At 39.0% G+C, this 14,707-nt stretch overlaps 1 protein-coding gene across 3 annotated transcripts in view; it reads right to left on the reverse strand.

Moving 5' to 3' along the window:
• Rb1cc1 (RB1 inducible coiled-coil 1) overlaps positions 1–14,707 on the reverse strand; it is an 83,063-nt gene that overhangs the window by 53,642 nt on the left and 14,714 nt on the right. For all 3 annotated transcript variants that reach the window (XR_007212864.1, XM_048359270.1, XM_048359269.1), the window contains exons 2-5: positions 6,144–6,256; positions 5,181–5,307; positions 4,019–4,145; positions 3,678–3,848 (exon numbers count right to left, since the gene is read on the reverse strand). Coding sequence is in view for 2 of the 3 variants with exons in the window: in XM_048359270.1 (XP_048215227.1) it covers positions 3,678–3,848; positions 4,019–4,145; positions 5,181–5,251 (369 nt within the window). In the remaining variant the exon portion in view is untranslated. The remainder of the gene's footprint in view (positions 1–3,677; positions 3,849–4,018; positions 4,146–5,180; positions 5,308–6,143; positions 6,257–14,707) is intronic.

Here is a 14,707-nt window from a genome sequence, read left to right on the forward strand (position 1 = left end):
TATATGTGGTGCTGGGGAATCGAACCTAGGGCCTCGTGTATCCGAGGCAGGCACTCTTGCCGCTAGGCTATATCCCCAGCCCTCTTTTTATTTTTTTAATAATTACATATTCATTGTCAAAGTGATGTACAGAGGGGTTACAGTTTCATACGAAATGCAGTGGGTACATTTCTTGTACAATTTGTTACCTCCTCCCTCATTTCATGGCTCTTTTAAAATAATGTCATCTATAGCTGATGGCTCTTTTAAAATGTCATCTAGAGCTGGGCACCAGTGGGTCATGCCTGTAATCCTAGATATTCAGGAGGCTGAGATCTGAAGATTGCAGTTCAAAGCCAGCCCAGTCAGGAAAGGCCCTGAGACTCTTATCTCCAATTAACCACCAGAATACCAAAGTGGCACTGTGGCTCGTGGTAAAGTACTAGCCTTGGGCTGAAGAGCTCAGGGACAGCATCGAGGAAGCCTAGAGTTCAAGCCCCACAACCACCATCTTTATGTCATCTCAAAAACAAGTTTAAGGCTGGGCCTCTAATGCTACCTAGGCAGCAGAGTTTCCAGAATCATGGTTTCAGGACAGATTTGGAAGAAAAGTTCAAGAGATCCCATCTCAACCAACTGTGAACACAGTAGTACATGACTGTTACACCAGCTATGGAGAAGCAGCATATGCCGAGCTCAGAGGCACATGTCTGTCATCCCTAATAATATGAGAAAGCAGAAGTAAAAGAAATAAACTGAGGACAGCCTGGGCATAAATCAAGGCCCTACCTTGAAATCAAGACCCTACCTGGAAACTGAAGTAAAAGGAGGCTAGCAGAGACATGGCTCAAGTCATAGATCACTGCTTAGCATGCCCAAGGCACTGAGCTGAGTTCAAGCCCTAGGACTGCCTAAAACTACCAACAAAAAAGGTACTGTAGGATTGTTTTTAAGGTTTATTAATGTATTTTAGGAAGATGAGTTGTCTTCCACGTTGTTTGATTAAAAGGACTTTCACAAATGTATATAACTCTCACAACTCAGTCTTTAGTCCTATCCTAAGGCCCAAACCAAACCATGAGAAAAGAATATTTAAGATGATGTCAGCAATAGGAGGAACTCAACAGTTTTTGACTAGAGCCCTAAAAGTCCTTTGTCTAGGATCATGATAACAGCAACCAGATCAACTTATGGGTTGTCACCAACATTTAGTTGACCAAGTACAAGGCCAACAAAATACTAACACAGAGGAAAGAAAACATCTTTTGAAAATGTGCCTATGCCTAGTGGACAATGACCAAACTCTGGCACACCCCAAAAAATCAAATAAAAGCATGCTGCTTCCTAAGTTAAGCTGAGCAGCTTGATCACCTTATTGACCATCTTCTGCTCCAAAGAACACCTTTAGTCATCATGTTCCAATTAAGCACTGATCTCATTTCCATTATTTGTATATACAGATCCCATCATATACATTAAAAGAAGTTCTAAGAACTTTACTAATCAATGCCAATATTTACTAAGTTATTTGTTTACTTTTACAAAATGTGAATACTATTAATTCACTAGTCTTAAGATTTTTTTTTTAATAGATGAAAGCAAAATGTAGGCTTACTACTAAAAGACTCAGAATCTGGGTGTGGTGATCCTTAAGAAGTGAACACAGGAAGATATCAAATTTGAAGCCAGCCTGCAATTAAGCCTCTGTCTCAAAAAGTATGCTATTGAGGCCAATCTGGAATATACAGGAGAAACTGTATCAAAAATAGTAACAAGGGGGACTGGGAATATGGCCTAGTGGCAAGAGTGCTTGCCTTGTATACATGAAGCCCTGGGTTCGATTCCCCAGCACCACATATATAGAAAACAGCCAGAAGTGGCTCTGTGGCCCAAGTGGCAGAGTGCTAGCCTTGAGCAAAAAGAAGCCAGGGACAGTGCTCAGGCCCTGAGTTCAAGGCCCTGGACTGGCAAAAAAAAAAAAATAGTAACAAGGGCTGGGAATATGGCTTTAATGGTACAGTGCTTGCCTAGCATGCATGAAGCCCTGGATTTGATTCCTCAGTTCCACATAAACAGAAAAAACAGAGAAGTGTTGCTATGGCTCAAGTGGTAGAGCACTAGCCTTGAGCACAGAGAGGTCAGTGACAGTCAGTGCCCAGGCCCTGAGTTCCAGCCCCAGGCCTGGGAATAAAAAAAACAAACAAAGAACACCAGTAACAAGAAAAAAAAAAGGCCAAGTCAACTGACTGACAGATAATCTGTGGAGACCACAAATGTCAGTATAAGAATATGTACTAGAAGAATCTTTGTTCATTCTCCAGGATGAGAGGAAAAGATGATGTATTTATATTTACATCTACTGTAATGTGAGAACGGTATCAATTAAAAACTTTTTAGGGCTGAGAACCAGTGACTCCTGTAATCCTAGCTATTCAGGATGCTGAAATCTGAGGAATGCTGTTCAAAACCAGCTCCAGCAGGAAAGCCCATGAGACTCATATCTCCCAATTAACCCCCAGAAAACCAGAAGTGGAGCTATAGTTCAAAATGGTAGAGTGGGGCTGGGAATATGGCCTAGTGGTAAAGTGCTTGTCTCGTATACATGAAGCCCTGGGTTCGATTCCTCAGCACCACATATATATAGAAAAAGCCAGAAGTGGCACTGTGGCTCAAGTGACAGTGCTAGCCTTGAACAAAAAAGAAGCCAAGGATAGTACTCAGGCCCTGAGTTCAAGCCCCAGAACTGGCAACAAAAACAAAACCAAATAAAATGGTAGAGTGCTAACCTTGAGCAAAAAAGCTTAGGTACAGCACCCAGACCATGTAACTGAACAAAATAAAAATAAACAAAGTTTAATGTAATTATTTGTACTATTATCCTTTTCCAAAATTCAGTAAGTCTTAAGTACAGAGTAGTAATGTATGGGCCTGAACTTTATATTAAGAAAAAGAATATATTTTCTCAATTGAATACTATTTGTACTACAGAGAGATAATTCTTTAAAAATAAATACTTTTTTCGGTGAAGCTTAACCAGGGAGGGGAGAAATGATGGAGAGAGAGAAGGAGGGGCAAATTTGATAAGAACTATTTTGCATGTACCTTTGGAAATGCTATAACCCCCCATCCTGTAGAAGGAATAAATGCTAACAAAAAAAAAAAATCTTTTTTTAAAAAAGGTTTAGGTCAGGGGCTGGTAGCTTATGCTTGTAATCCTAGCTACTTAGGAGGTTGACATCTGAGGATCCTAGTTCAAAGCCAGCCCTCCTAGGCAGAAAAGTCTCCAGTGAGACTCTTATCTCTAATTAACCACTCAAAAACTGGAAGTGGAACTGTGGCTCAAAGTGGTAGAGTATAAACCTTGAGTGAAGAAGCTCAGGGACAGCGTCCAAGGCCCTAAGTTCAAGCCCCTTGACTGAGGGAGGAAAAAAAAAAACCAAACCACCTGAGGGACAGTGCCTAGGCCCAGAGTTTAATCTGCAGGAGTGGCACAAAATAAATAACTAGGTGTGGTATCCCATGTCTCATGGGACATGGAGGATCATGAGTTCAAAGTAAGCCTGGATTACTTAAGAACACTTAGTCTTTAGAAACAACAGTTAAGATTTTTTTAAACTTTTTTTACATGCCATCTATGTAAATTTCATATTATTGTGTTAGATTTGAACTTTTTCTGAACAGTTTAATTAATATCTTACCACTGCAAGCTGTGTTCTCGAAGCAACAGTGTGAAAAACTGCAGGCATCATAAGAGATTCTTCAACTTTTATTTCCATGTCATTTTCTGTTGAAAAGGTAGTTTTAGGAATAGCAGGTGCACGTTCACATAAGATCATTTCTTTGTTAAAAAGAAAAATTGGATTTGTGTCCTATACAAAAAAATGCAGAATTGAAATAAAAATGTTATAATACTGAATATGCACATCATCCTCAATACATGAAGTAGATAAAAGTAACTTTTGAATATTTATTCCCAGATCCCTCTCTGAAGTGAAAATGGAAAATATGGGTTAAGGAGAAGTAGGCCTTGGATACTTACCGTCCCAGCGCTGTAGGTACACACTCTTCTATCTGCAGCCATGCACTCTCCTCCGTTGACCACCAGCACCTGGTGCTGAATAGCAATCTTGTATTTGCTTTGAATAGCATACTTAAGGTCTGCCACACTTCCATGAATTAAAAAAAAAAAAAGTTACACTTTCCCACTGATTAGAATGTAGTACTTCGTATATTAATTCATTCACTCATTCATTTTTGCCTTCCTCTGAAAATAAAAAACTAAGTACGAGAAGCCATTAATTAGTCAAATATTTGAAATCCCTGCAAAGTTAGAAAATGGTTAGACATAAGAACCCCACTAATCATTTTCTCACTAACAGATTGAAGACTTTAATCAAACAAAAAAATAAAAACAAATGACCAAAAAGCATAATAAAAGTGATTGATAAATTCTGCTTTACAAAAATAGCAGTAATTCGGGCTGGGAATATGGCCTAGTGGTAAAGTCCTCGCCCTGGTTTTGATTCCTCAGCACCACATATATAGAAAAAGCCAGAAGTGGCACTGTGGCTCAAGAGGCAGAGTGCTAGCCTTGAGCAAAAAGAAGCCAGGGACAGTGCTCAAGCCCTGAGTTCAAGCCCCAGAACTGGCAACAAAAACAAAAATAGCAGTAATTCTTGTCAAACTAAGAATACCAAATGGCTACAGGTACTTGTAATAACCTCAGCCTGAAATCAGTTAATTGTGAATATTTAGACAAACAAAACAAAGCACTATTTAAAGAATTTAAATTCAGCATTTCTTTTTTTTCTTTTTTTTTTTTTTTTTGGCCAGTCCTGAGCCTTGGACTCAGGGCCTGAGCACCATCCCTGGCTTCTTCCCGCTCAAGGCTAGCACTCTGCCACCTGAGCCACAGTGCCCCTTCTGGCCGTTTTCCATATATGTGGTGCTGAGGAATTGAACGGAGAGCTTCATATGTAGGAGGCAAGCACTCTTGCCACTAGGCCATATTCCCAGCCCTAAATTCAGCATTTCTGAGAACACTACACATACACACACAAATACTTGTGTTGAGATGAAAAGATTCAAAATTTGCCGTATTTGCTCATCTTGTTTTTAAAGTAAAATAGTTCTCAAATTTCTTAACTCTTCCCATATACACAAATCTGAAAAATAAAAAGAATAAATGGAATATAACTCACGTCTGCACTGTAAGTTCAGTATCAAATGTCAGAGTTGTTCCAGTGTTGACCAGAAATACATATAACTTCATGATGGTTTTCTCTGGATTCTCTGAGCTTATACCTCACCCTCTGGTCTGATACAGTTCTTGAATAAAACATAAAAAGTAATCAGAGTTACACACAAGTTCAAAAAGAGTCATTATGAAGACATAGCATGGTCTTACTAGGTAAATAACAACAGGTTCCAATGTTTAAGAAAACTAGCCAGGAAATTTTAAAAACTTTATGCTAAAAAGTAAACAGTAATAATATTAAGTAAAGGGGAAAAACAAGTTTGAAAAAAATTAAGTTTGTTTTCAGGCAGGTGTTTGCCTAGCATGAGTGAGGCTGGGTTCCATACTCATCATCCATCAATCAAATAAACAGGTAAACAAACACAAATATCTGGTTAGCTATCTTATCCCTAAAAAGTCCTCCCACCCAACACATTTTCCTTAACAACTAAAAATATATTGATTAATCTTCCAGTTAAACAGCAATTATGTCATCGCTTTCAAATTGGAGGGAATAATGGCAATTCTTTCCATTCAGGTTCCTCTCTTAACCTGTGTTCTACCTCCATACTGAGCTAGAATGCTTTGAAAGAATCTCTGAACCCAATGCCTTCCAAAGCAACTTCTATTCCTCACAGAAATGTTACACAGAAATTTAATAGATAAAAGTGAACAAGTCTAGAACCAAGAATAATTTAAGTAGTTTAACTCAAAACCTCATGTATAAAACTACATTTCAGCTATAAAAAGAATGAATTTAAATGTTCAGAATTTTATGTTTAACAAATAGGTAAAAATCTCAGAGACTAATGAAAATGTTAACACAATTCTGAGAAAGTTATGTTTCTCTATGTTCTTTCCATATGATTATTAGACAATAAATTACCAGAAGGAAAGGACAGAGGAGGAAGGTTGAACTGTGACTTACCGTGTCAGGCACTATGAAAAGCACTATCACTTTTCTTAAAATATTAAAACTGGCTTATGTTTGCTCCGCTTGATATTGGCAACTGGCTGGCATTATTGGTTAAACTCAGAGAACTGGAAAAGGAAGAATTTCTGAATTATTATACAAAAAAAAGTAACACCACCAGTCATATCAATTTTCTTTCCCCTTTTTTGGATGGCTGGTACCAGGATTTCAGCTTAGGGCCCTGCTCGGGCTTAGCTGACACTCCATCCTCCAGCACAGATATTTGCTATGTGGGAGATGGGAGTCTGGAAGACTGTTCTGTCTAGGCTGGCTTCAAGCCTCAATCATCCAAATCTTAGCTTCTTGAGAAGCTAGGATTAAAGGCATGAGCCACTGCCACTGGGTGCCCAGCCATTTTCTCTTTTTCCCTTTAAAATTATCATCGCTAAGAATAGTTTTTCCTTTTCCTACTTGCACATGCACTCATTCCACTCAGGCTTACTCTGCTAAAAGAAAAAAGTCATCCATAAATTCCCACAAAGTGCTGTGTCTAAGTCCTTAAATGTAATTATTGGTGGTACAACAGTCTGTAATCCCAACAGTCAGGAGGCTGAGGCAGAAAGATAGCAAGTTCCAGGCCAACCTGAACTATAGAGCCCAGGCTGTAAAGACAAGACAGTTTGGGTTTCAGCCTTGCCTTATTCCTTTTAACTACATAATCTTTTTTTTCCTTCTTCTTTATTGTCAAAGTGAAGTACAGAGGGGTTACAGTTTCAACTGTAAGGTAAATACATTACTTATCCAACTTGTTACCCCCTCCCTTATTTTCCCCCATCTGCCCCCTCCCGAGTTTGCTCTCCCCATGAGTTGTACAGTTAGATTACACCAGTTGGTTTTGTAAGTACCGCTTTTTCAATGGTTTGTCTTTTTATCCTTTATCTCTCATTTTTGGTATTCCCTTTCCCTGCCCTCATTCTAATACATGTCTATACATTACCCGGGGTACTAAGATCAGTTACAGTAATAGCAGGTGTAAAATCACAGGAAGGGAATTCGAGAGAGCAAAAGTTACAATTTTGCTAGGTATGTTGAAATTAACTACATAATCTTTGGTAAGTTACTCAATGATTTTAGTTTCCCATCTTATAAACAGGAATAAAAACTGTACCTTATGTCTGGTACCAGATATCTGTACTATCTCCACGTCTCACATGCAACTTTCTTACCTCAACTATCTACAGAATACATTAAGGCCTGAAATGTTTCTAATCAATAAAATACAGCAAAAGTGATGGGATGTTATGTGACTGTTATTCAACATTATATCTTGACAGCTGACTCTGCCCTTGCCAACTTTGGCAAATAAGTGGCCATCTGGAGTTATACTTGGTAAGAAATTCAAGGTGGGGGCTGGGAATATGGCCTAGTGGCAACAGTGCTTGCCTCACATACATGAAGCCCTGGATTCAATTTCTCAGCACCACATATATGGAAAAAGCCGGAATTAGCGCTGTGGCTCAAGTGGTAGAGTGCTAGCCCTGAGCAAAAAGAAGCGAAGGACAGTGCTCAGGCCCAGAGTTCAGTCCCCAGGACTGGCCAAAAAAAAAAAAAAAAGAAAGAAAGAAAAAGAAAAGAAATTTAAAAAAAAAAACACAAGAAATTCAAAGTGGCCCCTGACCAAAACCAGTAAAATAACAATAATTCATTACTGATGAAATATTATCCTACATCTTGTGGCAACTCCTAATAAGTTACCTACTTGATATCTACCCTTAATATTTTCCAACATCATCTCCATGATGATTAGCTCTAGCTCACCCATCCCAACCTATCCACCTCAACTGTTACCATTTACAGGGATACAGATACCAACAACAGAGCTTCCATAGTTTGGCCCAACATTAAACAGCACTACCCATCTATCTAATAAAGACTAAAATAGTTCCTGTTACAGTACCAAGTCTATATATAAATGATGGAAAATAACTAGTCAATAGATTAAAGTGATAAATATACAGCAAAAAAGAAAAACTACACAGCTACACAGATAATTTTTGATAAAGTATAAAACTTTACATACAATGGAAAGCTTCAATGAAACTGCTGAGAAACTATCTTTTGGAAGGAGACTGAAACTGACCCTGTATAGAAACCTACTCTATTTGGATCAAAAGCTCAAAGATCTGAAAATTTATAGGAAAACACAGAAAAACTTTTCAGATAAAGACCCGTGTTAATTTTTTTCCTAAATAGTACTTCAGATGCCCAGAGGATGAGAGCAAGAATTGACAAAAGAGGGGCTGGGAATGTGGCTTAGGGGTAGAGTGCTTTGATTCCTCAGCACCATAAAAACAGAAAAGGCTGGAAGTGGTGCTGTGGCTCAAGTGGTAGAGTGCTAGCCTTGAGCAAAAAGAAGCCAGGGACAGTGCTCAGGCCCTGAGTCCAAGCCCCAGAACTGGCAAAGAAAAAAAAAAAAAAGGAACTGACAAAAAGAGACTACTACATCAAATTAAAAGGGTTCTACACAGAAAAAGAAAGAACTTCCACCAATATAAACAGTAAGTGAACAAACAATCCAATTTAAAAAATAGGCAAGTTAACTAAACAAGTTCTCACAAGAAGAAATACATATATAATACACATATGGCTGATAAATGAACAAATGTTCAACATTCTTAGTCATAAAGGAAATGAAAATTAAAAAAAAAATTTAGTTTTCATCTCACCCCAGTCAGAATGGCAATGGCAGTCATCAAGAAAATATTTGGGGGAGGGATGGAGGGAAGACATACAGTATTGGTAGAAATGTAAAGTAGCATAACTACTACAGAAATTAGTGTAGAGGTTCCTCAAAAGATGAAAACTAGACCTTCCTTATGACTGCACAATACCACTACTAGGTATCTAAGGAGATTAAATCAATATACCAGAATGACACATGCCTAAGTATGTTTCCTGTAGCACTGTTTACAACAGCCAAAGGATGGAACTGACTGAGGTGTGCAACAACAAATGAGCTAAGAAAATGTAGGGCTAGGAATGTGGCTTAATGGTAGAGTGTTTGCATGAAGCCCTGGGTTCTATTCCTCAGTACCACAAAAGCAGAAAAGGCTGGAACTGGCACTGCAGCTCAAGTGGTAGAGTGCTAGCCTTGAACAAAAGAAGCTCAAGGACTGTGCCCAGGCTGAGTTCAAGCTCCAGAACTGGCAAAGGAGGGGAAGGAGAAGGAGAAAGAGAAGGAGAAGAAAGAAGAAGAAAGAAGAAAGAGAAGAAAGAAGAAGGAGGAGGAGGAAGAGGAGAGAGGAGGAGGAGGAGGAGGAAGAAGAGGAGGAAGAGGGAGGAGGAGGGGAGGAGGAAGAGGAGGAGGAGAAGGAGGAGGGGAGAAGGGAGAAAGAAGAGGAGGGGAAGAAGACGAAGAAGGAGAAGAAGGAGAAGAAGGAGGAGGAGGAAGAGGGGAGGAGGAGGGAAGGAGGGGGAGGGGGAGGAGGAGGAGAAGGAGGAGGAGCAGCAGCAGCAGCAGAAGGAGGAAGAGGAGGAGGAGGAGGAGGAAGGAGGAAGGAGAGGGAGGGAGGGAGGGAGGGAGGGAGGGAGGGAGGGAGGGAAGGAAGGAAGGAAGGAAGGAAGGAAGGAAGGAAGGAAGGAAGGAAGGAAGGAAGGAAGGAAGGAAGGAAGGAAGGAAGGAAGGAAGGGAATAAATGTGGTGTTCAATGACTCAACCCAGTTTATCGCCTACATCTTAAGAGTTGTAATTTTTGTAATTTAATAAAACATTCCTTTTAGAAAAAGGGATGTATGTAAAAAAAAAGTGTGCTTGTATTACATGTACACATATACTGTGAATATTACACAGCCATTAAAAAAATGAAATCACGTCATTTACAGGAAAGTGAATGCAATTTTAGGACATTACACTGAGCAAGACAAGCCAAACTCAAAAAATAAAATACTGTATGTCTTCAATCACATGTGAAAGCTAGACCTAAAAGGTATAAACATTCAGATATATACATACACATATATATCTGTATGCATAATTAAATATACGGGTAAACTACAGAACATTAATCTAACTAAGGGACTACTTCAGAGATGGGGAAGGGGGAATGGAAAAACAAGAGAGGGTGAATAATTTTAAAATACATTTTGTTTTTGTTTTTTCCCTCAGGACAAAAGGTGGGCTTTTAGTTTTGAACAAGCGATATCCTTTAGGAGGAACACAAACACAAAGAAGAAGAGGGCCAAGCCCCTCTCGAGTTCAAAGACTGAGCTTCCACACGGCAGCATCCGTCATTTGTTCCTCCCTAATACTTTCTTTCCAGTTCCTTCTTTTTTTATTTTTTTAAATTTTTATTGTCAAACTGATGTACAGAGCGGTTACAGTTTCATACGTTAGGCATTGGATACATTTCTTGTACTGTTTGTTACCTCCTCCCTCATTACCCCCTCCTCCTCCCCCTTTCGCTTTCCCCCCATGAGTTGTTCAGTAGATTTACATTCAACAGTTTTGCAAGTATTGCTTTTGTAATCATTTGTCTTTAAAATACATTTTGAAAGAGAATAAATATAATCAAACTAGAGTGCAACTGTGGAAACTGAACAGGGAAACCTGCTGAAATAGTTTTGGGAAGAGAAGAAGTGGGAAAGCAGGGAAGGGGCAATGAGATTGACTGGACAATTCATAAACACATATGGAAATATAATAACGAAATTGACCTCTGTATAACTAATGTAAGCTAACTTTTTAAAGTAAGTGATAAACAGCTGACAGAGCTGTGAATTACAAAACTGTATTCCTAAATTTAATAATAAGCAAGGTCCTCTGGCAACTCCTGTAAACCAGGTCATCACATGAAAGAGAAGACATTACAAAGTTAAAATATTGAGGAGTTATACCATAGCACTGTTAAGTCTACTATATCATTACTTTCCCTATACTACAAATTTTCAAGTCATATATGCATCATAATCAATGTTAATGGATAAAAAAGCATCCCAACGTGTGAATTTAATGTAATTTATTTGCTTATTGACTTCCAGGCTTTAATCTCAAGTACACATTCCATGTGTTTAGGACTTTTTTCTTTCTTTTGTGGTACCTAGGTTTGAGCTTGGCTTTCTGCCTACTAGGCAAATGCTCTACCATTAGAACCACACACCAATGCTTTTTGCTTTAGTTGTTCCTCAGAGAAAGTCTTACATTTTTTTTTCAAATGATCAGCTTTGGACCACAATGATCCTACCTGTACCTCCCAAACAACTGGGATCTCACAAGCATGTGTTACCATGTCTGGGTTTTGATTAAGATAGGGTCTGTCTTTGTCTAGGGTAGCTTCATAACACAAGCCTCTCAATCTCATGTACTACACAACTCAGATTATAGAAATGCATAGTCACTCTTGGCTTGAATATGGATTGTTTTCCTAACATTATCAGAAGTACAAACTACTAGGTCAAAATTCCTATTTTAGGGATGAAGGATAGAGAATTGGTTCAGGGTCTTTGTATGCAGTCATGCAAGTATGCTGGTTTTGAACTCTAGATCCTCCTTGCTTCAATCTCTTAGTTTGGGGAGTTGCAATCATGCAACAACATGCCTCCCTCAAAACATTCAAGTATTTTAAAGCAAGCATACTACAAAATTACTTCTCTAATTACCAATTTATACTCTTTAGGCAATATACTCTGTCAGCAAGAATATGACAGTCCTATAAATATAATGTTTTCACTTGTCAGTAGTATTTATATTTAAATGTCAACTTTAATTATTAATGAGTTTGATTTTCATTCATAAATTGCCTATTATGTCCCAGGCACTGTACTAGAAAATGGTAATAGTGAGTAAAATAAATAGCCCTGAGCAACTATTATTTTCAAACACTATTTTCTTTTTTCTTTTTTTTTTTTTTTTTTTTTTTGGCCAGTCCTGGGCCTTGGACTCAGGGCCTGAGCACTGTCCCTGGCTTCTTCCCGCTCAAGGCTAGCACTCTGCCACTTGAGCCACAGCGCCGCTTCTGGCCGTTTTCTGTATATGTGGTGCTGGGGAATCGAACCTAGGGCCTCGTGTATCCGAGGCAGGCACTCTTGCCACTAGGCTATATCCCCAGCCCTCAAACACTATTTTCAAAAAGAAAGAAAAAAAGGGGAAGGGAGGATTAAGTTTACCTTACATAATTAGCTTAAAGATTAGGCAAGGCAGGTGCATGTGTGTGTGCATGCAAATGTGTACACGCAAATGTGTACACACATAAAATGCCTAAGAAAATGTAGTCAGATTTTGTACAAATAAGTGCCAAGCACTTGTCATTTAGCTCATTTCTAACAGCTCCACAGTGATGGTAATGACATTATCATTTTAAGAGCAATTCCAAACTTGCCCTGATAGGACATATCATATTTCACCTACTGCTTACAGCTCTAAGATTCGCAGATTTAGTCAGAAGCTCCCTCTGAATTTTCATTCTCTATGTCCTCATTTATTGCTAGCTACCACTTAAAATCTGCCCAAGAATAACACAGAGAAAAATCAGACTACACAGTACAATCAAGCATCATTCCCCATGGGTCTATGAATGTTGGTAATCTGTAACTAAATGTTACATATGTGGCTTTCTTTCTTTTTTTTTTTTTTTTCCAGTCCTGGGGCTTGAACTAAGGCCCTAGCACTATCCCTGGCTTCTTTTTGCTCAAGGTTACCACTCTACCACTTGAGCCACAGCACGACTTCTGGCCATTTTCTATATATGTGGTGCTGGGGAATCGAACCCAGGGCTTCATATATGCAAGGCAAGCACTCTACCACTAGGCCATATTCCCAGCCACAGGTTTGTGGCTTTTTTTTTTTTTTTTTTTTTTTTTGGCCAGTCCTGGGCCTTGGACTCAGGGCCTGAGCACTGTCCCTGGCTTCTTCCCGCTCAAGGCTAGCACTCTGCCACTTGAGCCACAGCGCCGCTTCTGGCCATTTTCTGTATATGTGGTGCTGGGGAATCGAACCTAGGGCCTCGTGTATCCGAGGCAGGCACTCTTGCCACTAGGCTATATCCCCAGCCCAGGTTTGTGGCTTTTATGGTCACAGATACTCTTATTTATACTCTGGTTTCTCTTCAGACTGTGTAAACCTTTCACCTTTTACAAATGCTCCTATTTATACTCCATCCATATATCCAAAATCTATGACACATGAAATTTATAATCATTGCTAACATGTTAAGTGATTCATATATACATACTACTCACTGAGCTAAAGAGTTTTTATGTGTTACTTCATTTATCACATGTAAAACATATTACTGCTGTTTCCATTTGAAGACGATGGAAAAGATTCAGAAGTACATAACCTGACTAAAGGAAGAAATTTTATAAAATAAAAAATTTTAAGGATTATCAGTTTGCAACATTCAGGGGGAAAAATGAGCACCTAGGGGCTGGGCATAATGGTATATCTCTGTAATTCTAGCACTTAGAAGGCTTAGAAAGCTGAAGCAGAAAGAACATGAGTTTGATACCAGTCTGGGATACACAGGGTCTCAGCTCAGCCTAGACTACATAACAAGACCTGGTATCAAAAAAACAGTAGCATTTAGAAACATAAACTGCAGTAGGCATGTTCTTAGCTTTGGTAATCAAGTAGAAAGTAAAACTGCCTGCTCTTGTGAAGCCTAATTGTGAGTACAATGAAAGGTTTGTAATGATATCTACTTTCAGAAAAGATTAAAGTATTTATTTTAGTCAGATGTAGGGTACACAAGACTGTAATCTTACGCAGTCACAGTACATAGGACTCAGAGGCAAGAGGACAGAGATTTTAGGCTTAAACAGCATAGTGGTGTAGCACAGTGTTAGCTACATAGCAAGACTCTGTCTCAAAGAAACAAAAAAACAAAAAAGAAAAAAGCCCACAAACATTCAATGCCAAACAATCTAATCTCCCTTGCTGAAATATAAAACAAAACTTAATTTTAAAAAACTAAATTCAAGGACTGGGAATGTGGCTCAGTGGTAGAGTGCTTGTCTAGCATGCATGAAGCCCTGGGTTCAATTCCTCAGTACAACATACACAGAAAAAGCCAGAAGTGGTGCTGTGGCTCAGGTGGTAGAGTGCTAGCCTTTAGTAAAAGAGGCTGAGAGACAATGCCTAGGCCCTGAGTTCAAGCTCCAGGACTAGGGAAAATAAAAAAGCTGAAGCCAAGTGCCAGTGATTCAGGCCTGTAACCCTAGCAACTCAGGAGCCTCTATCTGAGGGTTATATAGCACAAAGCCAGCAGAGTCAAGAAAGTCTATGATAATCTGACCTCCAATTAAGTACCAAAGAGAAAAATACCAAGAGAAGTATGGCTAAGGATCTGGACTCTAGTTAACAAAGTAAAACAGTAGTGGTCGCTGTATTAGCCCACTTTCTATTAAACAATGCAATACGTAAGGCTAGCTTTTTACTAGAAAAAAAGGTTTGTTAAGCTCATTACTTCTGGAAGTTCAAAGGAATGGTGCTAGCATTAGCTCAGTTCTAAAATTTCATGGCACAAGGCATCACAGGGCAGGAGCCATGTGACAGAGAAACTATATAGCAAGACAGGTAGTCAGAG

Source organism: Perognathus longimembris, chromosome 12, assembly GCF_023159225.1.
Source record: "Perognathus longimembris pacificus isolate PPM17 chromosome 12, ASM2315922v1, whole genome shotgun sequence".
In the NCBI taxonomy this organism is placed as follows: domain Eukaryota; kingdom Metazoa; phylum Chordata; class Mammalia; order Rodentia; family Heteromyidae; genus Perognathus; species Perognathus longimembris.